We start from the raw sequence: 27,262 nt of genomic DNA on the forward strand, positions 1-27,262 counted from the left end.
GTTACTGTCAGTCAGGATAGAGGTGCAGTTGGCACACTTGTTTGTGGGCCTAGGATTAGAACAGCAGGCAGTGTTGCAGATCTGGTCTGAGGTACATGACATGACATTTTGCATAGCACTTACCTGCACTGGACTTCAGAGATTCCAAGGCCAGAAGGGACCTCTATAATAGTCTAATAGAACTTCCTCAAAATCATGCCTAGAATAGATCTTTTAGAATACCATCTTGATTTAAAATGATCAGTGACAGAGAATCGACCCAGTTCCAATGATTGATTACTCTCTCCATTAAAAATTTACACCTTATTTCCATTCTGAATAGATCTAGCTTCAGTTTATAGTCACTGGATTGTTTTCTCTGCTTGACTGAAGAGCTTATTAACTATTTAACCTGTGGATGAAGGACGTCAAGATGTTGCATATCCGACACTTAATTGTTGTAGCCAGATCTGACTTCTGTATCTGGAGTTAAGGAACAGGCCTCTAAATGCTGCTTCATGAAATGACACTTCTTTTTTCAATTCAGCTGGCAAAGCTTCTCCTCTAGCATCTGTCTTCTGGCTCAGATGTCAGTGAATAATATGTGGGTGTTGGCTGGAGGGGAGGGATAGGATACAGAAGGACCTAGACAAATTGGAGGATTGGGCCAAAAGAAATCTGATGAGGTTCAATAAGGATAAGTGCAGGGTCTTGCACTTAGGACGGAAGAACCCAATGCACAGCTACAGACTAGGGACCGAATGGCTAGGCAGCAGTTCTGCGGAAAAGGACCTAGGGGTGACAGTGGACGAGAAGCTGGATATGAGTCAGCAGTGTGCCCTTGTTGCCAAGAAGGCCAATGGCATTTTGGGATGTATAAGATGGGGCATAGCGAGCAGATCGAGGGACGTGATCGTTCCCTTCTATTCAACATTGGTGAGGCCTCATCTGGAGTACTGTGTCCAGTTTTGGGCCCCACGCTACAAGAAGGATGTGGATAAATTGGAGAGAGTCCAGCGAAGGGCAACAAAAATGATTAGGGGACTGGAACACATGAGTTATGAGGAGAGGCTGAGGGAGCTGAGATTGTTTAGCCTGCAGAAGAGAAGAATGAGGGGGGATTTGATAGCTGCTTTCAACTACCTGAAAGGGGGTTCCAAAGAGGATGGCTCTAGACTGTTCTCAATGGTAGCAGATGACAGAACGAGGAGTAATGGTCTCAAGTTGCAGTGGGGGAGGTTTAGATTGGATATCAGGAAAAACTTTTTCACTAAGAGGGTGGTGAAACACTGGAATGCGTTACCTAGGGAGGTGGTAGAATCTCCTTCCTTAGAGGTTTGTAAGGTCAGGCTTGACAAAGCCCTGGCTGGGATGATTTAACTGGGAATTGGTCCTGCTTCGAGCAGGGGGTTGGACTAGATGACCTTCTGGGGTCCCTTCCAACCCTGATATTCTATGATTCTATGATTTGAATCCCTCAAGTCGACATAAGATTCCATCAGTGATTGCACCAGTGCCAAATACAGAGGTAAAATAACCTCTGCTCCTACACGAGATTTCCTTATTTATGCATCCTGGGATCGAATTGGCTCTGTGGGCTCTGCTGTGGCACTGGGAGTGCATGGTCAGCTTATTATCCAGCAGGACTCCCAAATCTTTTTCAGAGTTGCTGCTTCCCAGGAGAGTTGCCCATCCTGTGAGTATGGCCTACGTTCTTTGATCATTGTTGCATGAATTTACATTTAGGCATATTAAAACACACATTGTGTGCTTGTGCCCAGTCCAGATTGCTCTGAATCAGTGACCCTTCTTCAGTATTTACCACTTCCCCCAATATTTTGTCATCTACAAACTTTCAGTGGTGTTTTTATTAATGACTTGGCTGAAAACATAAAATGCTTAAATAGCATAGGGCCAAGAACCAATCACTATAGGACCCCACTAGAAACACATCTGCGTGATGACTGTTACCTTTTTACAGTTACATTTTGAGACCTATCAGTCAGCTTTTAATGCATTTTAATGTGTGCCATGTTTTATATCTTTCTAGTTTTTAATAAAAATAAAAATGTCATGAAGTATCAAGTCCAGTGCCTTACAGGAATAAATACATTCCGTCAACACTGTTACTTTTGTCAACCAAACTTGTAACCTCATCAAAAGGTATCAAGTTAGTTTGACAATCTGTTTTCCATAAACCCATGTTGATTCTCACTAATTTATTAATAAAAAATTAAAGGAGAATAATATAGAGTCCCACATCAGTCACTCCATTATCTTGCCTGGGATCAGTGTCAGACTGACAGGCCTATAGTTACACAGGTCATCCCATTTACTCCTTTTTAAAAATTGGCACAATATTCGCTTTCTTCCAGTCTTCTGGAACTTCTCCACTGTTCTAGGACTTAGTGAAAATTTAAGATTAATGGTCCACAGCTCCTAATCAGCTCTTCTAAAACTCTCAGATGCAGGTTATCTGGCCCTGCTGATTTTAAATAATGTCTAACTTCAATTGCTGCTGTTTTTAACACCCCCACTCCTCTCCCCCCCCCAAAAAATACTAATGGAATGGAAGGAGTGTCATCTGATATGACTATATCAGTCCCCCCAATACAGAAAAGAAGTATTTATTGAATACTTTTTTTACTTTGTTCTTATTGGTCATCCTGCTATTTCTCCTAGTAATGAAGCAGTACCATTGTTGGGGTGTTTTTGTTCTTAATCTACTTTAAAAAGGGAGATTTTTTTTATTGTCCTTAACTCTGATGGCTATAGATATGTGTCCCTTTGCTTTCCTTATCAAAGTTTCTAACTTCTGATTTATATTCATTACTATTATCTTCCCCTTTTTTCCATTGGTTATATAATTTTTTTATAGCTGCCTTTACTTCCCCTCTAAACCAGGTTGGTCTTTTTAACCAGTAGGTTCACAGTCTTCTGCCTCGATTGTGGCTTTTGGAGCATCTTGTAAAGTGTTGTTAAATAATTCCCAATTATCATTCACATTTTTCTGATTAAATTCTTCCTCCCAGATTGGATTCATAATAGCTTTCAGTTTTGTGACAATGCTCCTTTTTAAAGGTGTGTGTGTGTGTGTGTGTGTGTGTGTGTGTAAATAATCACTGGTCTAAACTCTGTTCTGTTTTGATCACATGTATAAATTTGCAGTCATGATCACTTGTACCTACGTTACCATTAACTTCTAGTTCTGTGATCAGTTCCTCTATCTGTCAAAACTGGTCTAGTGTAGAATTCCCCCGTGTTGGCTGCAACGCTATTGCATTAGGAAATGTGTCCTATCTAATATTTAGACATTCCAAAGATGTGTTATACTTGCAACCCGAAACCTACAGTATATATCTTTCAAACTGAAGTCCCCTATCATCACACAGCTTTTTGCCCTACGTATTATTGATAGGCACATAAGGAGTCAATCACCCTGTTCTTGATGATACTCCGCTCATTGCTTTTGTGAGCAGAAAATTCACTAGCAAGAAAACACTCTTCTTAAAATATACTGAAAAATTGCTGTGGGACTCTGTATGTTGTGTGAGTTTAGCTGGACACTCTTAAGGAATTTTATTCTGAACCTCTTAAATCTGGGCCAAAGAGAGGCAATCAGTATTCCTGCTTCAGGAAAAGACTGGACTAGTGGCCTTTGGATAAGGCAGTAGGTACCTGCCAGAAGAAAGGAAAGGGAAATTTTTAGGCCTAACTTTGTCTGTAGGATCAAATTACATACTAAATTGGGGGAAAGATGGATGTGCAGGCACTTAAGTACTGTGCTGATTGTGATCTGCCTGGCTGGAGAGAGTTGATTTAAATATTCCACTGATTACCTTGACCTCCCAACAGAGCAGAAAGAGCGTGGTCGTCTGGTGGATAGGGCATTGAACTGGGACTCAAGAGGTCCTGGATTCTATCTCAGTTCTGCCATTGACCCATTGTATGACCCTTGGGAGAGTTCTTTTGCCCCACTTTCCCACCTCACCTTTTGCCTGTCTTGTTTCTTTAGATTACAACAGGAATCTCTGCTACACAGAGTGCTTAACACATTAGGACTCCAATCTATTGCAGCTTTGTCAAATGTTTCTTATGGCTAGTGCAGTGGTTCTCAAACTGTGGGTCAGGACCCCAAAGTGGGTCGTGACCCCGTTTTAAGGGGTTGCCAGTGCTGGCATTAGACTTGCTGGGGACGAAGTGGAAGCCAGAGCCTCACTACCCAGGGCTGAAGCCAAAGCCAGAGTACTTCAGCCCCGGTTAGTGGAAATCAGGTTACAGGCCCCCCCGCACCTGTGGCTGAACCCCTTGGGCTTCAGCCCCTGTCTTCCTGGGGTCATGTAGTAATTTTTGTTGTCAAAAGGGGGTCGTGGGTGCAATGACTTTTGAGAATCCCTTGTCTAGTGTCTCTAAACAAGGTGATCCTTGATCTACATCAAAAGGATAGCGTCCTTTTTTTTAATTAAAACAGGAACTGTTGCATTAAAAATGCATTCATAGCCTTTCTCTCTGCAGTGGTGTGTATGCAGAGCTTTCCTGTGTCTGTCCGTTTGGCAGTTGCGTGGCCCTGTGTGCTTTGTTGATGTTGCAGTTGAGTGATGAGTTAAGGAGATTCTTGCATCTCCTGCAGCTTGCTACATGGCAGAGAACTCTCCCTCCATCCCTGGCGGGGGAACACTCCTGTCTTCTAGCTCGGCTTTAAAACATATGATTTGCATTATTCAGAAAACCAAAAGAAACCAATCAGAGGGATGCTGGTGGGTTTGGGGGTGGGGGGCAGGGAGGGTAGGAGGGAATGTGCAGGAATAGGGAAGAAATATCTCCTGCTGGTTGAAAAGTCCAGCATGGAGAAGATGAAATAATTAAAGCATTTCATGCTAGATTGCAAACTTCTTAAAAAACAAAAAAAACAAACAAACAAAAAAAAAACATTGGAAGGGAGAGAAATCAGACTGTGTAAAGATTTCCGCTGTTCATCTCGTACAAGGCAGTATGTGGAGTTCTGCATCTTCTCTTATAATTGGAGGATTTTTTTTTTTTTTGGACGATTGTGCAAAATGCTTGGAAAAGGCTGTGGAGGGGTGTCTGTCTTAATAAGAATCTGGCGCTGTGACTTTTCTGTTTCAAGTAAACAGTCTCTCTGCCCTCCCCTCACTCGTTCCCTTCCTCCACCCCTTCCCTTAGTCAGTCCTGCTCATGTGTTTCTATTTAAGGGCTGCAGTGCACACGAATATGATTGGCATCCACAGCCCCCTCTTGACTTACAGCTCAAGCCTTCAAGAGTGGAGAAGGAGCTGAGCCTCCGAGGGGAGAACTGTTTATTTTTTCTTTTGGTTTCCTGGGGGGGAATAGCTCTGCTGTGGATTTATGCTGCTTCTACCCTGGATTTTTCTATCTGAATGGGGACAAGGATTGTGGCAACCATGTTGGGAAGAGGTTTATTTTCAGAATCCGTCATGAAACTTTGATTAATTCACTATGCTTTAAACTTTTTTTTTCTTCCTCTCTAATGTTCCTCTGTGCTGCTGGGTTGTGGGCCAGAGGAAGCTGTTTCTATATGGCCAGCCATTTGGGGATATGCTGCGAGCCAAGGTTTTGTTCTGATTGGCTTGACGGTGGTGACAAATTGGCCTATCATGAATTGGATGGACGGCGGTCGCTCTCGAGGAGCCATGGCTGGAAGCTGGCTTACAGCTTGCTTTTTCCCTTCCCCAGGTGCTGATGCTAGTTCTGAACCCATGATCCTGGAGCAATATGTGGTGGTGTCCAGCTATGAGAAACAGGAGAACTCTGAGATCAGCCTTCAGGCTGGGGAAGTCGTGGACGTAATAGAGAAAAACGAAAGCGGTGAGACACTTGTACCTATTTTTCTCTCTAATAGTTTGGTGGTTCGTTCCCTTCATTCTCTCATCATTTCATGTCACTATACATTAGTTCCATCTGGTCTTGTCTGGCTGAGGATGTTGACATTTCCCCCTGTTGGTTTGGGCGGGGGGCCAAAATGTTGCCTTCTGCTGTAAGAATGTCTCGTAAGCTTGTTTGTTAATTAGCCAATGTACATTAACAGAAAACTAAGGCGGGAGGAGAGAAGGATCCACAGCTTGTGCGCATACTTATTAGAATAATACGTTGCCCTGCTGTGACTTTTTTTTTTCTGGGGGGGAGGGTCTGTCAGCATTTCCATTACTAACAACTGTTTCGGGGGCGGGGGGGGGAGATTTATATACAGCTGTTAAAACTTACTCTGGGATGAAGACTTGGCTTGATAGCTCAACTGTTGGCCCAAAACGTAAAAGGGATGAGACACTACGTAGATTCAGTAAAACTTTAAAATTGCTACTTGCAAAAAGTATTGGTGTGGCCTTTTTCAGGCAAAGAATGGGAGCCTCCCTGCTAGCAATGTAGGCTGAAATTCCCTTATGCTGCCCTTAGAATAACCAGTGTTACCATTCAGAAAATGAAATTTTGGCAGGTGATTTGGTTAAAGGTTGATGTGTGGTGGCTTTGCCTCCTGGAAGTCTGTTTTCCAGCCAGGCTAATGAAATGCTTCAGAAGCTATGTGTCCATTTGCAGCGCTGAAAGAGTTAACTGTTGGCTAGCCTCATGCCCATTTGCTTGCTTCTGCATGTGCCCCCGTCCCCCTCATGCATCAAAACAAAACGGTTGCCAAAGATTTTGGGTTCAAAGACCTATTTTTCTCATGTTTTGCCCAGAGGAGCCATTGCAGACGACTAGGTACACTCACAGACTAAGGTCCTAATCGTCAGAGACGAACACCAGCAGCTCTCATTGACAGCAGTGGGAGTTGTGGATGCCAAAGGATCAGGCTTTAACAGAGAAATGTCCTGATCTGTCAAACATCCCTCCAGACTGGTATGGAGGGAGTGCGTACATTCTGAAGGTGAATATTTTCACTGGACAGCAGTGCCACAACTTTACAGAAGGCGAGTGATGCACTCAAGGAACAGTTAGCCTGCTAGGTGACTTAGAGCGGTGTTAAAGGGGGGGGGGGTGTGTAAAACACACAGATGCTTGCTAGTGAAGCCATATGGTCTTTTGGGCATACAGTACTGTGTGCTTTTGCAAAACTAGTAAGGAGGCCAAAGCACATATCTACCTAATTAAAAGGTGATCATGGGTGAAGGAGGAAAAAGATGCCATAAAATTGCTGCTCTGCTGATTGTGTTAAGATAGGGGTTCTGTTAATTATCCAATGCGCTAGCTCCCAGAGAGTGGTGGGAGTTACCCATGTGCATCCCAAGGGCAGTATGTAGACCCCTTATTGTGGCAACTCTCCTTCACCTTTATGATGCATTCTCCTCTATTTTGGATTCCAAATATAACCACCATGGGGATTTGGACTGTTCAACAATTCAAAGGTATCTGGTTTCAAGTGAAGGGGGGGGGGAATGGAATTCCAATTCAGCCTTTCCTGTTTTGCCAAGGAAACACAGTTCATATGGTATTGAAGATCATGGTTGTTGCTAAGGTGGAATGTCAATGTTAAGTGAGATTACATGGTCAGAAAAGTTTCAGAGTAACAGCCGTAAGCAACTCTATGAAAAGGTGCCTTTTTAGAGCCATATCATGCTCCATTTACTCACTGAAGTAATATCACCAGGATTAGGGTTAAAGTCCCTTCTTAAATAATCATCTGTAAAGTCCAATAGAATAGTCGGGTGGGTTGTTACCCCCAGGAGGGTCATGAAAGCCAATTGGGCAGGGAGGGGTTTGCAAAGAGCTGAACGCTTTTTTAAAAAAAAAAAAAAAAAAGTATTACAACATGAAGCAAGGGAAATCCCTCTCCCCTATTTCCTGCACACTCTTCCTCTACATGGTCAAGTATTCCATGCCAATGTCTCAAAGCCCACACACAACTTTTTAGAGGCTTAGTGTTGATACATTTTTTGACACTTTTATAGTATGTATAAAAGAAAGGGGTACGTAAAGGTTTTTGACTTTGAATAAAGGGGTCTTCGGTCTCGGACCTAAGAAGACTCGGAAACACTGGAGTAGTTTTATAGTCCCTCTCCTGTAGAACAGAGGTAGTTGATGATTAGTGGTGGGCGAGCATCCTTAGGTCTGGATGTTTGACTAAATCCCTGGCTGAGAAACTGGGCTGCCACTTTCCTAAGAATAAAACTCAGCTCAAACTTTTCAGCAACTCCTGGCCTGGGCCAGGCTGGAAACCCCGCAGGAATGGCCTTTTCCAGGGAATCTTGGGTTTTCAGAGTTGGCTGAAAATACAAAGCTGAGAAGTTGCACAGAAAAGAAAAGCAGCCAACAAAAAATAAATTGAAACTTCTTTCAAACTCAAAACAACATTCCCCGCCTCCTCCTCCCATCTCCCCCACCACACACACACACACACACGTATTCTGGTGAGTTGTGGCTGATAGTTTGGATTTGACTTTACTTTATCTAAAACGTCTTGTCCATCACTAGTTGGTGTATGGATTATTTTCTTCAGGACAGTGTGATTACACAAACCCAAAGACCATTGGATTCTTGGACCTTTTTAAAAAAGGTGCAGTCCATAGATATGTGCCTTTGATAAATGTGTGGAAAATAGAATCAAATTGGATTCATTCTATCCTGATTGCATCAGGTAGGTTCACTTCTCTCCCTCTGGTCCAGGTGAAATATTCAGACTGGTTTACTAGGTTAACTCGAAGTGATGTTAGTTCTGAACAGCCCACATGCACAAACAATTGGATAGTGGTTAACTGTGTGGTTCAAATTTTTATCAGACTGAACTTCTTGTCAAGTGCATTAGACATCTTTGCTGCTTTCCTACTACCTTTGATGAAAGACTGATCGTGTAGTATGTAAAATCCCATACAGTATACGTCTGGCTCTGTGTTAAGGGTGCTTTAGGAAATCTGGGTATGAAATGCATAGGTAATTGTTCTTTTTAAGAAAAATCCTAGCAATCAGAATAGGATTGTGTGTTGATATTTCTGTGTGGTATCAAGTGTTTCATGGCTTTTTCCCCTCCAAGAGAGAGAGCAGCTCTGGTAAACAAACCATTTGTCCCTTAGTAAAAAGCCCAAAGCAGCCCTATTAGCTGAATGGGTCTGTATCTTGCATGTCAAAGTTTTGAAGTAAAGCTTTTTATATATGATGCTGTCCATTTTATTCTTGTCTAAGCTTCAGTTTTTAATTGTCCTTTGCCAGAAGTCATAGCTTCTTGCAGTGGTCACCAACCTGTCGATCGCGATCAACAGGTCAATCCTGCGGACTCTCGCAGTCGATAGCAATCTGCGGCCACGGCCATGCAGCAGGGCTGCCTGCTGCTAAGGTAGGCTCCCTGCCTGCCACAGCCCGATGCCACGCCCGGAAGTGGCCCCCACGGCCCCTGGAATGGGGGGCATGTGGTTCTGCGTGCTGCCCCTCTCTGCCCCTGCAGCTCCCATTGGCCGGCAACCGGGAACTGTGGCGAATGGAAGCTTTGGGGGTAATGCCTGCAGAGAGGGGCAGTGCACAGAGCCACATGCCGCTGCCCCGGTCCCCCGTTGGCCCCTTTGGGAGTGGTGTGGGGCCTGGCAGGCAGGGAGCCTGCCTTACCTCGGTCGGTGGTGCAGCGAGGCTAAGTGCACCCAGCAGAAGGCCATACCCCAGCCCTGAGCCCCTCCTGGAGCCAGCACCCCAAACCCCCTCCTGCACCAAGCCCCTGTCCCAACCCTAATGGGCATTGAACTCACTCATCACATCAAATGATCAATGCTGGATAGTGTATGCTAAACTACTTTGGTACCTCAGCAGAGTTGAGGACTATTGGAAGGCCGCTATCGCTCTGAGTAATCGTGTGTTGCACTTAAATAGTCAAAGACAACATTCAAAACAACATTTTTTCCATAGACAAGTGATGGAATTTGAATCCAAACTTTGCAATTTAACTTTCCTAAAGTTTAGGCACATCCACACCCCTAACTTTGGTTAGGGTCCATACCTAATATTTAATTTTTCTTTTTATCAACCAAAGTAAAATATAGTGTCTGGTAAGAGAACGTCTTCATTGCTGTGCCTGGTGCAAGTTCAAGAGATGTCCAAGTCGTAAACCTGAAAACCCCTCTATTAATATCACAATGTCAATACAAGGTCAATGAGACACCTGAATACATTTTGAGACGCTTCCAGCCACGTTCTATCAAGCCTGTGGGTCACTTCATGCTGAGTTTCACTGCGGCTATCAGTGTCTACTTTTGTGGATGTTGGGGTACTTAAAGTAAATGCCCACCTGGGGTGCACAAAAATCTGTCTTGAGACCTTCCTCTGACCTCTGGGGTTCCGTGTAGTGGAAGCTATCCTATCCTACCATGGGTCTCTTTGGGGTATAGTCTCCCCTTGCTATGTGCAGTTATTTCCTTTTTACCATTCATCATAGGTATGTATGTACATAAAGAAAATTATAGCACTTTACATTCAAAATCAATCTTCACTGTAGCTACAGCTGTTTCCTAGGCACTGTCTTTTCCATCTCAACGATTGCATCTGTGAAATGTTTGGAGTCTGCATGGTAGTAAAATCTTCCTGCAGAACGTTGTTGCTCAAAACTGAGCTCTGTGATAGGCTGACTCTCTCTTTGGGTCTGTGTGGCTTTTTTTAAACTAACCACTCCAAAAAACCCATGCAGCAAACTTTCTGCTGTTTGCCAGTCTTCACAGTACAAATGACTGCATCAGTCTGTGTAGAACTTTTGTTTAAAGAAAGGAAGGAGGGGGGAAAAAATTGGATTTGTGCTAACTTCATTCTTGCCAAGTTTTGGATGTGGCTTGAAATGGTCAAGTTATAAATTGTGGCAATGCTATTTGTAATGGAAACCCTGACAGGCCTTTAAGTATAAGTGTACTATCAACCACCTTCCATACTGCTCTTCCTCCTTTTCTGTCCTGATCAGAGGGGTGGGATTGAGGGCTCTTTATACATAACCCATTGGGATTTACTTTGGTGGTAGAAACATGGGATGGCATTTTCAGCTGGCCTGAACAAGCCCATGGCTGTTTCCTTTGCAATTACATAACAGCAGACCTATTTCCAGTATTCTATTACACACAATATGTAAAGTAAACCTATTATGGCTAGTGTAATTTTATCGGGACCCAAGGGAATTTTTGGCAAGGGAAACTGCTCCTTTCTTGTAGCTTGCGGAGATTATCTTGTGGCAATATGAAGTTTCAGTTTTATCTTAATAAATGTCTGCATTCCAAATGGCTTTCTAATCTAGGAATTCCAAGACTTAATGGTTGTCCCCTACAATGTTAATGGATTTTGTGTACACCTAGCAATATACTCTACTTTATCATTGCACAGGTTCACTTCTGCTTCTTGATGGATGCAGGCTTAATTAGGAAAACTATACAAAGATAAAGGAAGGGTCCATTAAGACTAAAGAGAGCCTGCCTCCACGAAAATTTTGCCTTCTCAGATGGAGACCTTCTGCCTCCCTCTTCTCCCTTCTCCACAACCCATCCATTGCAGTCTAGAATAGAGTCTTAGATTGTTGGGGTGGGGGGGGTTGGTTGGTTGGTTTTTTTTTGGTTTTGTTTGTTCCTGTCCATGTGACACAGTGCATCCCATCTGTGGGTGGCTGGACTAGATGACCTCCTGAGGTCTCTTCCAACCCTAATCTTCTGTGATTCCATGATCTGTGCACAGGGCAGATTAGCCCCTAGGAATAGAATATGGAGCAAGGAACAGTCAGGCAAGGCTCCACCCCTCTCCTGTTCATTATCCCTGTTCTACAGGTCAGCGGAAGCCCAGGTAGATCTTTTATACAAAGATACCTGGCACTTTCACATTATCCTTTGCTCCTGGAACAACCTCCCTCTTTTGGTGGGCTGTACATTCTTGTACTCCTCTTCCAGATCCTTCCTCATAACTTGCTATGGCTTGCATCCCTAAAATTCTGTGTCATATTCCTGTTTTCACCACGACCTTACATCTTCAAAACGGAGGCGAAGGAAATGGGTGAGGACTAGAGAGAGACGAGGGAAACCATGGCCATGGACCCAATAGTGCTACGTAGACACTAGCAAACATATGTCTTCAAGCTTGCAGTGTAATACAGTACTGGAGAACAGTAAGCAAAGAGCCAAAATGTTTCTTCAATTTATTTAGAGAAGTAACCTTTTTTGTTGACGTAAATTGGGTGCAGCGCTGGATTCTTGGAAAAATTGTGGCGTGCAGCAGCATGCAAACTCACAAATGCAGTTATCACAGTGTCTTATAAAATTGCATATCCACCGGTTGCATCTGTAATACATTTGCATGCAGAATTACTGAGCGCGTGTGTCCGCAAACACTGTTTCAAGTGCAATTGCACATTTTTCTGGAAATTGGGCTCGCTGGTTCTCTGCTTACTCTCCAGTCCATGTTTCATGAGAGATGGTATGGTCGAGTGGATATGCTCCTGGACTGTGACTTGAGACTTGGTTTCTATTCCCAACTTTCCTGCTGACCTGCTGTGTTAAACTTTGGGCAAGTCACTTCACCTCTCTGTGCATCCATTTGCCCTCTCCCTGTTGCCTGCCTGTCCTATTTAGATAGTCCTAATGCTGAAGAGTTTACTGTCTCTTTTACTATGTGTAGAGTGCCTAGCACTATCTAGCTCTGATCTCATGTGGGTCCTTTAAGTGCTACTGGAATATAATCAATAATCTGCCTCTTTAAAAATAGACACAAGAAGTGCTTAAATGTATGAAAAGACTTGTGGGCCCCTTCTTCAGCACCACTAGAGTCCCCACTTGAAGTGCAGGCTTGGGTAAATGGCTAAGATTTCATTTAACTCCTTAGAGATGTTGTCCAGTCACTCTATGAAAGGGGAAGATAAAGAATACACTTCAGTGTTTGGGATGAATGACCTGGACCTGTTGCAAATATGTTCTCTCAGTGGACAAGAATTGCTAACTCCTTGTCAGGATAAAGTTATGGACTGTGTGGAGGTAGGCAGGATCTAGTTTTTGAGTAAATGAAAGACGTGTCTGCATTATGGCTGCCTCTGCTTGGCTAAACCAGGTAGTTTAACAAGGCTCAACACCTTTAATGTCTTGCAAGACAAAAGCCTCGTGGTATGATATTGCATAGGCTCTAAGATATATTGTAGGATCATTTTGATGATCAGGCTAGTCTGATGGAGTTCGCCCTCAAAATGGGAACATTGCTGGCAAATGTGGGATGACTTCCAGCCCTAAGTAGTGAAGGCAGATCTGCCTCCATTTTCTTTAAATGCTCAGGCGCCCAGCAGCTAGAGGACATGGATTCTCTGTGCATCATCCATTGTTATAGCTGTCTAGGCTGTGTTTGGCCAAAGTACGCTCAGTGCTGCTTTGTGTCTGTCTCGTGATTGCAGTACTAGTGGCCTTGGCTCTGTGTGCCACACTGGAGAGTGCCGGGATAATAAAGGCACTAAAACCTGGATAAAACCTGGATTCAGTTCCCACCTCTGTCACAGACATCCTCTGAGACCTTTGTCAAGCTATTTAAGCTCTGTGCTTTGGTTCCCCATCTGTAAAATGAGAATAATAATGCTTCCTTTGTCTTGTCTACTTAGACTGTAAATCTTTGGGGCTGAAACTCTTCCTGTGTGTTTCTATAATGCCTGCCATAAGGCCCTGATCTCAGCTGGCCCGTTCCGGTACCACCATATGACGAATGGTAAACAAGAGTGGTGCACAAGGAACATTCAGAGTGTAATGTGTTATGGTGGTCCAGTGTTGTGCAATAGTCTTGTGATATTGTTTTATTTTGTTTTTATGGTGTCTTGCAAAATGAGTCCTTGATCTCAGTTCAACCTTTAAAGTACTACCAATATTTCAGAAGAGAAATCAGTGTGATGCAAGATAGTCGTTCATTTTGAATGTGTCACGGTGTCTCATTGTGCAACAGTCTTGATATTTTTCATCTTAGTGTAACACCCTCAAGAACTGAGGTTTTTTGACATGGCTCTTTTTTATTCAAAGATCTGAAGGGAATGCACCAAGAGGAGGACAAAACAGAAATCTTAGAGCGGTGGGGTATGAAACGAAAAAGCTTTCTCAGTCTATCCCACATAGAGAAGACATTGTTCTTCTTGCCCTACAATTTTTTATCAATTAAAATACTTGGATTAATGTCATCTGTCAGATGGAACAATATGGAATCTTAGGACTTAGCATTACAATGGACTCTTATGTTGGTGACCATGAGATTTGTCTGTTCCCCTGCCAGTGATGGATTGGCTCTCCAAATAGACAGGATAAGATATTGTGCAAACTTTAAGTGACCAGTGATGTGTGGTTCCCCTCTCTCTCCTCTTGGGAGGCTTTTCTGTATTCCAGTGACTTTGACCTAAATTTTTCTTTGATGGGTTGAGTCCCATAAGTCCTAGTCATGCTACCTTGAATTGTGGTGCATAGTTCCTCTCACCCTTTGGTGTTTAATCAACTTCTAATAGTTACAGATGGCTATCTGATATCACTATTATGCACTGCAAATACTTTTACTAGGAACACTTCCCCTCAGGACTGCCTGGTTGCATGCTCTGCACTAGCAGAAAAGGTCATAGTTAAGCAGTTAGTCAGAATGATGGTTAAAGTGACGTGGGTTCTGCTTGGTGCTTGAGTTGGTCCATGCAGAACGATGCATAACCCATTTAGATCAGCCTCAGTGCATCTCTGCATAACAACTAGCCTTACTAATGTTTGATTATTAATGTGTGTTTTCTTGGATTCCTTGGGTAAACTCTGTCTATGGTAGGGAAGCTAGTGACTGTTCCCCACGTAATTTTAACTCCTATTTGCTTATCCAACAAAATTTAAAGAGGGGCAAAAATATAGAGATATGGAAGAAGAGGTGATGGGATCAGGAAGTTCTAAAGCATTGGCTTCTCCAAGGAAATCCTACATATCGCTACCCTCCCCTGCTGTGAGCACCTTTAATTCCATTGCTTCATTTTAAAAACAGTTCTTACAGTAAACTCATTCTTGAAATGATTTTCTTAAAACTGCCAGCGTCGTCTTGATGGTCTTGTTTGTTGCTCTCTTGGCTTGTGCAGAAGAGACTCCTCAGAATACAAATTCTATCTTGTTATGGAGGCATTTAAAGTCAAACATTTTGACTTTTGAATGTTTGTCTCTGTTTCAGCTGACTTCAGCTCTTTCTGTGGCACACACCCTATTAAGCTAGCTGAAGAGGGCTGCTGTTAGTGGCAAGTCACCAAGTGTATTGAACACCAAATTTGTGTAGGTTTCTTTTTTCCTGTATTCAGTAGGTGCCCGAGACTCCAGTCCTATGAATAGGGCCCTTCCTTTGCTTCACTCGAACCTGTGTAACAGGAGGATCATGGAATTAATGCCTGAAGTGCTGTAATTCTGCGCAAGTGGGGATTGGACCTCAGTGTGGTACAACTGCTCTCGGAAGCCCATCTGCACAGTCAGAGCAGCTTGCGGTTTTTTTGGTGGTGTAAGTGAGGGGCAGGAGGAAATTGGAGCCTGGGAGCTGCTTGTTCCCCATAAGACTTCATGGATTTCGGAGCAGTGACTTTGTGGCTGCCAGATGAGGATGGAACTCCCTCGCGTCCCCCTCCAACATCTACTTTTGATGCTGTTAGTGGGTGTCATCACGGTGCAATGTGAAGGCTGTAAGCCCATTTTCCCAGCATGTAGGTTCTGGCATCTTCAGAGTTGGAGTTCCTTGTGGATTCCCTGGGTCCACAGCCTTACAGTCTTTCCATAATACTTTCCCACCTTCTTGAGGGAAGCTTTAGGAGAAGCAGTTCAGCAGTGGGCACCCCGTAGAATTTTCTGTATCTGGTTCCTGGCCATTCAGGCCTTGTACAGTACAGTATGGCCTACAGTAACTTATTGTCTGAACACTTAGGTCTGTACAAGATTTCCCCCACCTCTTCCATGAAGAGCCAAAACTCTTAAAACGTTGTCATTTTGTAGGCACCATGAAAACAAATTATTGACATTTGATTATATCTAAAGCCTTAATAGGAAGAGTTTGCCCCAGCCTTGAAGCGCTCTAGGGAATTGTAAACATATATAACGCGCACACAGGTGGCTTTTACCTACCAGTGATTAAACCAGTGGAGATGTTTAGTAGGGGTTGGCCACTGTTACCCCTCTTTTTAAAACCTCTCTGCAATGATGGCATTTAGTAAAGACACTGTTGAATTGTTAGTACGTACACACCCTTTTCTCTCACTTAGCGTAGCAAGTAACAATACCTCCCACATGCAGTTTAGAACACAGACATGTTAAATTCTCATTTATCCTATTGTCTTCTAAGATTCATGCAGCGAGATGACTTCTTAACTAGGTATTCCACATCTTGCTTTTAAGTTCTTGCCTTGCTTCCCAACCTTCTAACCAGCTCTGTCCTAGACTATGCTGCCCTCGTGGCCAAGTAGGTTGGTAGGTAGACAAGGCACACAGCTTTCACTAAGCATTCTTGCTCATGGCCCAGGATGGTAACCTAAAAGGAAAAATAATTGCACATAGCATCCCTTGTTGGACCTTTACTCGTTACCTCCTCTGTTTATACAGACATTGCCAATTTTGGAACCATGAAACCTCCCAAAGCAAAATGCTTCCAAGGAAAATCTGCTTTTCATATTAGAACACTTTGATTGGGTTTCCTATATCTGCCAAATAGGTCACCAGCTCAGCAATGCTGCAAGAACTGACTGACTAGCTCCAAGAAGATCTGCGGATATTAAGGCCTTCCCGTCAGTTCTGTAATTTCATTTGGGGGTTAGATTTCTGGGGTTATAGCAGCTGAAAAACGATTGTTTCCCTGGGCTTATGGGTTTTTTTGTTTGTTTTTTAAAAAAAAGCTTTGTAAGTCAGTGAGGCTGTTAAATCAGATTCTCCTAGCCAATCTAACATTTTCTGCCTTTTGTTCTATTAATCAGAAAAGTGATTAATATGATTACACGTGCAAGTTTTTGTTTTGTTTGATAGTTTGAAAAACTGGCCTAAAAATCATCTAAACAAAAGACTGATGGTGCATATTTGTTGTGTCAATTGAGGACAAGATTAATAAAGCATGAGGTGACTGTTTTTCCCCAAGCTGTACAGAAAATAAGCAGTTTCTAATATTATCTTGGCAGTAAGTTGGAAGGAATAATCATGAACAGACAAGTTTCAGTTACAACCAGAAATTCCATTTTTTTCTTTTTTCTTTTCTTTTCTTTTTTTTTGGCTTTCATGTTCAGTTTCCCCACAACCCAATTACTCAGCCCTTCTCAAATGAAGCAAAACCTGTAAAAGTAATCACCTTGCTTATTAAATTCATAGAATAATCAGAGTTGGGGTATGACTTAAAAGAGATTTGTTAAGGGTTTTTTTTGTCTGAGGTTAAACCTTGAACTTCCCAGCGTTCTTTATTGTAAAGACCTTACTTTTTTCTTTTGGTAGAAAAGTTTTGGATCATGGTTGTATTAACTAAAGTGTTTCTGGCTCATGTTTATTATGGAAATGGCTGCCTTGGTTCTCCATTATACTAGCTGGTTTCTCTTTACTGCTTTTCATTGCCCGTACTGTGACACATCTGAAAACTTCACCTGTGAGGCACCAACTTCAAATGGGCTATAATTGTATTGGGAGAGTTCTCAATTTCTTGGTAATAGTGACACACACTTCCTACGCTTCATTTGTGTTGTGTATGAATTCACTTGCTATAGGGGTACAACTACCTCCTGGTAAGACAAAGTGATCTGCTTTGAATATCACTGTTGTTCTTTTAAAATGATTTGATACTCTGTTCAGCTTGTCACAGCCTTGAAGCCCTCTATAGAATTTTAAACAATATAGATGCATAGGTGACTTCACCTACTGGTGAAATGCAGCCACCTGTGGGATAAAAAGCAGTGGCTTTAAAGAGTGGATAGCAACATTATGCGCAAGTTTAGTGACAGGAAGACTAAGTATAAATACCAGAATGCATTGACACTGCAGGGCAAAATTAGGAAAGCAGACAAATTGTGTATGAACAAGAAACTGCATAGAACATTGGGGGAAATACCCCATCTTTATGAAAAGTGCCATGGGATTCTTTTTAAAACCACAAGTTCTGCTGGTAGACATTTACCTTACAACTCCACCAAAAAGATGGCACCTGAATGATGGAGGTGCTATCTACTACCATGCTGCACTTTTGGCTTAGGGTTTGGGGACAGGAATGCTACACTGAATTGCCAACCCTGCTTTGTGTGGCACCTGGATGGTCCTTGGAGACCCCTCATCCCATCTGGGGTGCACAGATGGACTGAGCTGATGTCTCCTCATTGCACTGATTCAAGGTGACTGAGATTACCTCTGGAGGGTAGGCAGGATGAACTTGAAACCCTAGGATTAAACTAGTGACTAATTCATTTATTCTTGAAGTCTGCATTTCAGTTGGTGAGGAGCTCCACCATGCAGACTGACTCACAGGAGTTAAGATGAACCTGTGTGCATATCTGAAAAGCAGGACTGATAAATCCCTCTGCGGTCTGTCTCTTCAGTTTTGCAGACAGCAGGAGGGAAAAAAATGCATAGCTCAAATTTACTAACATTAATGGGAATGTACTGGGGGAGGGAGATCTAATTAGCAAACAGAACATGGAGAACAATGACTACCAGGAAACCGGGGAAGGGGGCAGAATGTTTAGAGTAAGTGTGACTATTTTTGGCAATAAATTTTTGTAACATAAAGGCATAAAATGTACCCCCCCACCCCAACAGAACAGTTATTCCACCCCATCCCTACCCACTCTCCCATTCAGCAGTCAAATAAGACTGCCAAGGGCTCATGAGAATGTTTATCAAACTTGGGAGGAGCAAAAGCGGCAGGCAACCATTTTCCTTAACTACAAGTTAAATTACACACCCAGCTATTCCAGACATCTTGGTGTGTTTTAGGAGTCAACTGTGTGTGTTTTAGCTTGTGATTTTGTTTTTTAAAATGACAAATGGGCAGCCAGGGCTTGGTGTGAGATGTTCTGCTCAGTTGGAAACTAGCAAGGATATTTTTGTTTCTCTTTCTCCTCCGCAAAAATTTCCAGGTTTGAGAACCAGCCACATAAATGAAAACAATTTTCCCCAAAGGGTCTCCCTTGCAACCCATCCCTTCCTCACTGTGAGAATGCTGTCTGTGGGGGAAAGGGTGGAGATTAAGACTAGATGACTCTAGGGATAGTTCATAGGATACTTTGCAGACACTGGTTTGAAACTTATGTTGTGGAGTGGCCTTTGTAGGGAAATAAATTACTGCTCTCAGGCTGGTTCCTAGTGGATTATTGTCTACATTCCAGAAACCAGGACCAAATTTGGCACCTTACTTTTCAAGTGTTGGCAAAGAGGCCAGGAGTGAGTGGACCGCAGGACCTTTCCCATGTGGTCCTGCACCAGAAGCGCCCAACGTTGCAAAGCAGAAGGAATATGCAAGGTTAGCGGTGGCACTTGATTGCCCACAGACCTCATAATGAGCTGGTTTCAGAGTAACAGCCGTGTTAGTCTGTATTCGCAAAAAGAAAAGGAGTACTTGTGGCACCTTAGAGACTAACCAATTTATTAGACACAGCCATGGTCCTGCTGACCCACCAAACCAGCTAGTGGAAACCAGGCTGTGCCCTGAAAAGATGTCATGACTACAACTTTCAGGGGGTGCTGCCTCGAGGGGAATTTTGGCTGAGTCAGCTGTAATGTTTTTCCAGGGGATTTTACAGCAATGCAACCTCCTCCTCTACCCTTGTCACAACAAGCTGTTGCTTAAAGCCCTAGTGTCATCTCCAATCCGTTTCACTATCATGCAGTAAATTTTTTGATTTGGAAGACAGGTCAGCTTTAAGTTTTCCAAGCTTGGCTAATATTGATGGCATATTTATTAAATAACTTATCTTTGCTGAAGCCACTTGTGTTTCTCTAGGATCTGCCATGACCTCTGCATGGCAGAGAATCCCCTGTGAGACTGGTGACTTCTTGCATCTCAGATCAGCTATGGTAATCACCGAAGACTTTTTTCAGCTCGAAAGACCTGGTGTCTCTAATGAAATGTTGCTCTAATGTAACCAAGGTTGTAAATTGGATATGACTGGAAGTTTGCCTCAGTCATCCCTAATGATGTGAAATTGTAGGCTTTTTTCTTAGCTATTCCAAAGCTATGACTCGTCTTGAGTATATGGACTATACTTGCACTTATAAGGTCTAATTCTGGAGCCAGTTTGTCCACTGGAACTTTGTTAGTGTTTTGTCTTACCAGTGAATTGGCAGGAGAGAGGCTGAATTGCTACAGCTAAGCATTGACATACATTGGCTAAACTGTCTCCACTTAAAGCAAATTTTGCAACTCTAGTACATAGGGTTTAGTAGGAGGCAAGTACAGAGGTCAGAATTACTTATCTCTGACTTTTAAAGTAAAAGTGAAATGGGCTGAAGGGAAAGTGGGATTGAGGATAAAGAGGTAAGTGAGAATCTTTGTAAGTAGCAGTGTTAAATAGCTTGCATGCTCTAGGCAACTTGTGCCTTAACTCAAACACGTTCCTCAATTGTATAGTGGTGGTTGGTCACTGTAATAGGAGGAGTTTCTGGAGAGGCCTTGGGGGTTTTGTAACTATCTAGATGGAAATAACCCATTCACTTCCCCTCCTGTGCTGCCTACCTTCTTTGTTCTGTGCACATATGACTAACTCTGGGCAAGTTAGTGGAAAAAGGTTCCCTGCAAGACAGACAGAAAACAAAGGAGCAGTTGGGATGGACAACTGACTGTCGTCCTTTCTTTCTGAGATCTTAGATGACACTGTCAGGCATGGATTTTTAATCCAAGTGCAAAGCCCTCAGAAATGCTATCTAAGCTCAATGGGAACAAGAGGTGCTGATGAGCACCTTTGAAAACATTCCAAAGAATGTTGTTCATAGCACCTTTTTGTACATTTAAAAGCAAAAAGACATTAAAATGGGCCTTTTTATGACCCATGCTGTTTGTTGCAGTCACCATGAGTGGTTGAAACCCACTCTTTCTACCTAGGTGGTTTTTTGTTTTAATAATCACATTCACTTCTGCTTTTCTGTGCCTATTCCTCTCTTGCTTTTGTTCGTCTTCCTAGTTTGGGGAAAAAAGCAGAATATAATTATGGTTCTTTATTTTAACTTTCTCCTTTCTCTACCCCTTCCTTTATCTATTACCTTCTTAACACGCAGCACATTAATTTAAAGTTGGTGAGGCAGGCACCATAGGCCAAACTAAGTGGAAATCAGAACTCCACTGAAGTCAACTAATCATCTTAGATTTGTTTCTGTAACTGGGAGCCAGATCTGGCTCCATGTCTCCTCCTTTTAATCTGTCTCTAGTGACATGCAAAGTTATAATGCTGTATACATCCCAACCGAAATTGGAAGCTCAAGTTTCCCAAGAAGCATAGAACATTGTGCTCGTTGTCACTGGCTCATGCCTCTCATTAGGCTCTGGAAGTAACATGGTGCTTATCGAAAATAAATACACTATGATGTTTCCCAGTAATGTCAGCTAAAAGCAACATGCACGTGTGACTAGAAATGGCTGAGTTTATGGATGGCTCGAAAGAGGCACATTACATTTAAGGAAACCCTCCAGTTGACAGACACAACCAGACTGTGCTGAACAGGGGCCTCTCCTCCTAGGCTAATCTCTCCCTGTTGGTTTGGAGGGCTTGGAAACTGTCATTTCTGGACACTTGCAGAAATGAAATCTGCTTCCTTAAGTGCCAAGCAAGAGTTGAGCAGTCATAAATTCTCACAAATATAAAAGCATAGATTTTTCTTTTACAGGCTCCCAAGAGATGCCGTAGCAGTGTAGTCAAAATTTAGTGTGCTGGCAGATAAGAGCTGCTTTTGAAGTACTGGGGCATCAGTGCAGGCTTCAGTCCAGCAACTTTCTATCTGAGTCTGTAACTGGGATGGTCCATTGTGTCCTTTTGTATCTCAAAGCCAATGGCAGTCTCTAGCTGTGTGCTTCAGTTTTACCTTCTCATCCACTAATAGTTGGACATCAAACTTTAATCAGTAGGACCCTAGAGCCAGTGACAAGCTACTTTGGGGCTACTTTCGGCAGGAAAAACTCCTTATTACAATAAGGAGCCTCCATGTGTTCCTAGCAACTTAGCTTGTAATTCCTTCAGGGGGAAACTTGCTAGTTTGTAGGGCTCAGGTACTAGCTTGTTCATCTCACTAGGTACACAGATGTACTGATTCGGTCATACAGGTGGCAATATATTTTCATGTAGCTCCATGTTTTGTTTCTGTGTTTGCTGTCTTCGGTAAAGGCAGGATTCTTGCCTGCTGCTGGAAAGGGGCATAAGGAACTTGTGCAGACACCTGCAACTTCTAACATCAAACATCTAAAATTGTGTTTGGGCAAACTTTACTTGTTTTTAAAGTGGCTATTTTATCCGTTAGTCTTTGAATCTAATGGAATTTAATTGAAATATAGTTGTGCAATACGTCAATAGTAATGAGAATTTCTTTCCATCTGATCATGGTTATTCTTGTATACTGTGGGAATACCTTGTGGTCTCAACCAAATCAGGACCCTGTTCTGCTTGGTGATCTACACTTACTAACTTCTTTGGCTTGCGGAAGAGAAGTGCATGTCAAGGTGTTCCCTCCTTCCACATCATAATTGGTACCATAGATGCTAGTCTTGGTGAAGAGGCTTATCATGATGATAGAATCATGGAGACCAAATTTGCCATTCACGCTAGCTATGATCTGTTCAACCTGACTTGAAGCATTGATGGGGTGGTATGCGGAACTTGACTTGCTTCTATTCTTGGTGTATTTGTTCTCAGACTAGGTGGAGGACTTCAGGCTGACGTTTCCAAAGAGCCTAAGAGAGTTAGGCCCCCAGTTTTCAATACCTTTTTAAAATTGGGATAATCAAAGAAACCTAATAAATAAGGCTTTCAGTCAGGCACTAAACTTCCTCCTCCACCCCTCTGCTTCATTAAAGGAGGATCAAATGCGAGGTGATCAATTAAATAGATGTGATTCAACATTTACTTCAGCTATCACTTAAATCTCTTTTGCAGCGTCTCACTGAAGATTCATATTTGTATAGCATTTATAGGAATAAGCTGTAAATATCTATATGGCTCCTGAACTACATTTAAGAGCTACAGATGGGTCCAAGATGAGAAATTAGGATACAGATCCAAATCTCCCAAAATGTGAGGGGATGATTTTGGTTCATGTCTGTCCTTGCCAGTTCAATGGTTTCCCTTTTCCCCCAAATTCACTGCATTCAAAACCACTTGATTCATAGAGGAGGTTGCAACGGTTAGGTTTCTGTAGAATTAATTTAAGCAATTGAACGCATCGCTGAAGCTGAGTCCTTTGGCAGAGCATACGGCATAAGCAAATATTAGCAAGTCTGAATAGCTGCATGCGGTTTCCTCTTTCATGATGAAACACTTATAAAGCATACACATATTTCAGATAAGCTTTAACATCATCCCTTCCCTTCCTCCAAATCCTTCCTGAAAACCTAGTTCTTCCATAAAGCTTTTGAAAAATGACCACTTCAAAAATATTAAATATCCCACCTCCACTCCTACTCCCACTCCCACCAGCTCTGGTATGCTGTGTGCAGAAATATATTCCCATGCACACCTTGCAGCAGGATGCAGTGTTCTGCCCCTCCTCCTCCAACCTGTGGCAGTGGCTGGGTCCTCAGTGCATCTATTCTCGATAAGCAGCTATCCCACATCCCCAACCCACCCTCCACGCTGCTACAATTCCCTGCATCTTGGGCCCTTTTTTGCACCTAGAATGCAGCCTGTTCCCACCGAAACTTGTGCATCAAAACTGGCTATAATCTCCTCTATGGGCTAGAGAGTGATTGATTATAGGGAACGATTGAATGATCCTAGATAGGATAACCCTTTATTGACTGTATTTTTAACATGTCTTCCTGTGGTGCATATCCAAACTATCTCATGAAATTCTGTATGTAAGTTTATTGAAATACTCTTTTGAAGTTTTACTCTTGAGTTTAGAAGATAGCAAGGATATTTTTTTCAAATTAAAAACATTACCTGAATGTTAAAAACTTAGATCAACCTCTAGGTGAGCAGCTGTGTAGGCTGCAGATACATTGCTTGGGATTTCCTCTGTTATGTGATATTTTTACTTCTTTAATACCAAGTACTAATGTACCCAATTTTTTCCTCACCCCTGAGCAACGTAGCTAGGGCAACCTAAACTTTAGGTGTAGAGCAGGCCTAAATGTTTGACATAATAGAATTTCCCCTTGTAATGTGAACCAGATTCTACCTTTTCGTCAAGATATGCTTTTCAGAACTTGCCATGAGGGGGTGTTTGCTAGCACTTCTACTGGATCACAGGAGCTCACTTGCCTTTCAGTGGTTTGCCATGAACTGAAAGAGCAAACGGAAGGTCCTCTTCTTGTAATTGAAAGCTTGGTAGTTTTAGCAATTACCACTTAAGCTGCTGCAGAGTTTGTGGCTCCAGCACCATGGAAGGAACATATGTTTGTGCTATTGAGCCATGCAGTCAGGAAGGAGCAACCCAAATTTCTAATGGAAAACTTCTTAGGAGATGGAATGTGCTCCCACATATCTGTCCTCCCTCTGTTTTTCTGGAGAAGAGTATGTGCTGAAGCCATGAATTTTGTCTTTTTATTTAAATGGCCTGCAGTTCTCCTTCACCTTTCTTTCTGAAGGATCTCAAAGCATTTCACTAAAGTAAGTGACTAAGTGAATCAGTCTCCAGGGAAATGCAGCAGCCAACCAATGCACAGTGTGTTCCAGTGAGGTGGGGGAGGGAAATAGTTTTGCCAAATGTATTCCACAAGGGTGTACACCTGTATGCTAGGTGGAGCTGTGTTGAGACCACCAATTTGTTTCACACAGGCAATTAAACAGCTCTCCTATTTGAATTACTCTACCAGCCTAGGCCAGATTCAAGCCAGTCACCTAGAAGTAAAAGGCTCCATATCCCATTTCAATCTCCTGAACTGTAGTCCCAGTCCAGTAATGAAATAGTGATACAATTCCCTGTGGTGCAGGCTTTATTGCCTTTTCAACTCGTTTGGTACTGTGTACATTGTGCACCTATTGGGATCCAACCTTTAACAGTTTATCTGATTTTGCATACAAATAAAGTCTTTAGAGAGCTCCTACCATGGTGAGGGGGTTTTGTACCAACTATTCTAGCTTTGGTGTACATGCCAAACATCTGTGTGCTTTCTATGTGTGGGGTTTTTTCTCCATTGTTTTCCGGGAGGAAAATGGTGGTTGGTTGGTTGGTTGAGGATGGAATATTTTGCTGGGAATGACTGTAAATTTGAATGGATGAAAGTTGTCAAGGAAAATTATAGACAATAGCCAGAGAGATTATTCTGGGGGTAGGGGAGGAATTCTTCAGCATCCTTTGGTCCCCTTTGGATATGCATAAATGGGAAATCCAGTGATCTTTTTGGTTTGGAAATCGGAGACCATTCCGAGGTGTAAGCTGTGTGGGAGGGAAGGCGCCAGAAAGAGTTTACTCTTGTTAATTTAGACTAGACTGCATCAGGAAGGGTCTGGCACATCACCTAAGTGGGATGGAAAGCGCTGCTGCGTTCTGTTCCTAGCTCTTCCACTGGGTGCACTTGGCAAGTTACTTAGACTTGTCCATGCCTCAGAGTTTTTGTTTGTATTTGTGAGCCTTAGAGCACTCCTGTTGAGCAGCTGTCTAACTGTAAATTAATTAATCCACCTAGAAGATAGGTCTTTATAAGAGATGCTCCTACCGTGAGCAGAGGGTGTTATGAACCTTAATTATTTGTAAATCACTTTGACATTCTCAGATGAAAAATGCATTAGTCCCTACATTACACTACTGCTAAATCATTTTGGCCTCTCTATGGAATACCACGCATCAGTGGACATTATCTGATTCATTATGTATTGACAGTTAAATACTGTGGTGCATTGCAGGCTGGCTATACAAATTATGCTACCACTATACCTCTGTTAGAAACCTGACACACATCCTTGTTTCAGTGACTCCCTCCCAAATATTCCATGGTCGTGCCATCCGCAGAGTACATGCATCGTTTTCTGTCATACAGAAGTTGCATTCAGATACTCGGAAAGCAAGTTGTTTCTCTGAAGAGACAGCAACCTGTTCTAAGATGCAAGAGGACTTTACCTATCCTACTTTGATCAGAACTATTTCCTTTAAATCAAGTCCCAAATAGAGAGAGAGCTAAAATTCTAAATGAATCCTCTCTGATGAAGAGAATATTCTGTTGTGGTTCAGCTTCTGTAAACCAGCCTCTTGCTGTAGGTCTCACTCTGATTCAGAGCAATGAGGCAGTCCATGTGTTAAGCTTGTTGGAATTTGGATCCTGTGAGTGAGAATATCGGCACTCTTGCAGACTCTTAGTTTATAACTGTCTCAGGCCTTTTATCTGCCAGTTTAGATTGCTCTTCCTAGGAGCACAAGAACTATGATTGGTTGCCTAAAGCAATGTTGAATAGACCTGTGAATGGCCAAGGAATGTGCTTTTAATATAAACGGGGGTGCCCCAAATGCATTTAGTATATCTGTATTTAGAAGAGCAATCTAATCTATTGAGAGAGAGAGTTTTTAGCTGTGCATGTGTTTGGTTTGGACTGAGTTAGGCCTGCACTTGGAACTGGAGTATGTCTTGGCAGCAGGGTATCATTGTGACAGAATATTCTGAATTCATAGGAGTCAAACCAAAGTTCAGTTAGCTCGCTTCCCTTCTTAAAGAAGCAGTGGTTTCTTTTTGTGTTTTTAGAACCAGGGTACTTTCTTGGGTCAAGTCTACTCAAAATGGACCCCTTTTTTTAAAATCAATACTCTTACCGTGCAATAAGAAGCCTGTTACTTTTTCTGAGTGAAGTTTTTTTTTTTCTTGCTCATGAGACTAATAGTGTTGATTAAAGCCGGGTATTTGTAGGTCAGGGCACTTTGCAAACTTCTTTCTATGGAGCCTCGTCTGTGGAACTCTTAGGTGGAATGAGGATTCTCAGTCTCTCCACCTTCACAACAAAAAGCAAGTGGTAGCAGAAGCCTTCCTGCCACAGCAAGGCTGAAGGATCCTTCAGCAACCCTGCAGAGGAGATAAATGGCAGAAATAGTTCAGTCTTCAGACTCCATGTGACCGTGTTGTTTTGTAGCTGCCCAGTTACTCTTATGAGTTACATTAGCAATATGTGGAGACAGGCATGTCAGTGTTTCATTCCTGCAATGCAGTTGGCCCCTGCTAATTTGGTCCTGAGGGACTTGCATGAAATAATCATGTTAAGTTT

General features: G+C 42.5%; 1 protein-coding gene across 7 annotated transcripts in view; it reads left to right on the forward strand.

Annotated features, from left to right (window-relative positions):
* The window catches only part of SH3PXD2A (SH3 and PX domains 2A), a 394,865-nt gene that overhangs the window by 286,076 nt on the left and 81,527 nt on the right, over window positions 1-27,262 (forward strand). For all 7 annotated transcript variants that reach the window (XM_073354456.2, XM_073354459.2, XM_073354458.2 and 4 more), the window contains one exon: window positions 5,695-5,826. In XM_073354456.2, the coding sequence (XP_073210557.1) occupies window positions 5,695-5,826 (132 nt within the window). The remainder of the gene's footprint in view (window positions 1-5,694; window positions 5,827-27,262) is intronic.

The sequence above is a fragment of the Lepidochelys kempii genome, chromosome 7, assembly GCF_965140285.1.
Source record: "Lepidochelys kempii isolate rLepKem1 chromosome 7, rLepKem1.hap1, whole genome shotgun sequence".
NCBI lineage: Eukaryota > Metazoa > Chordata > Testudines > Cheloniidae > Lepidochelys > Lepidochelys kempii.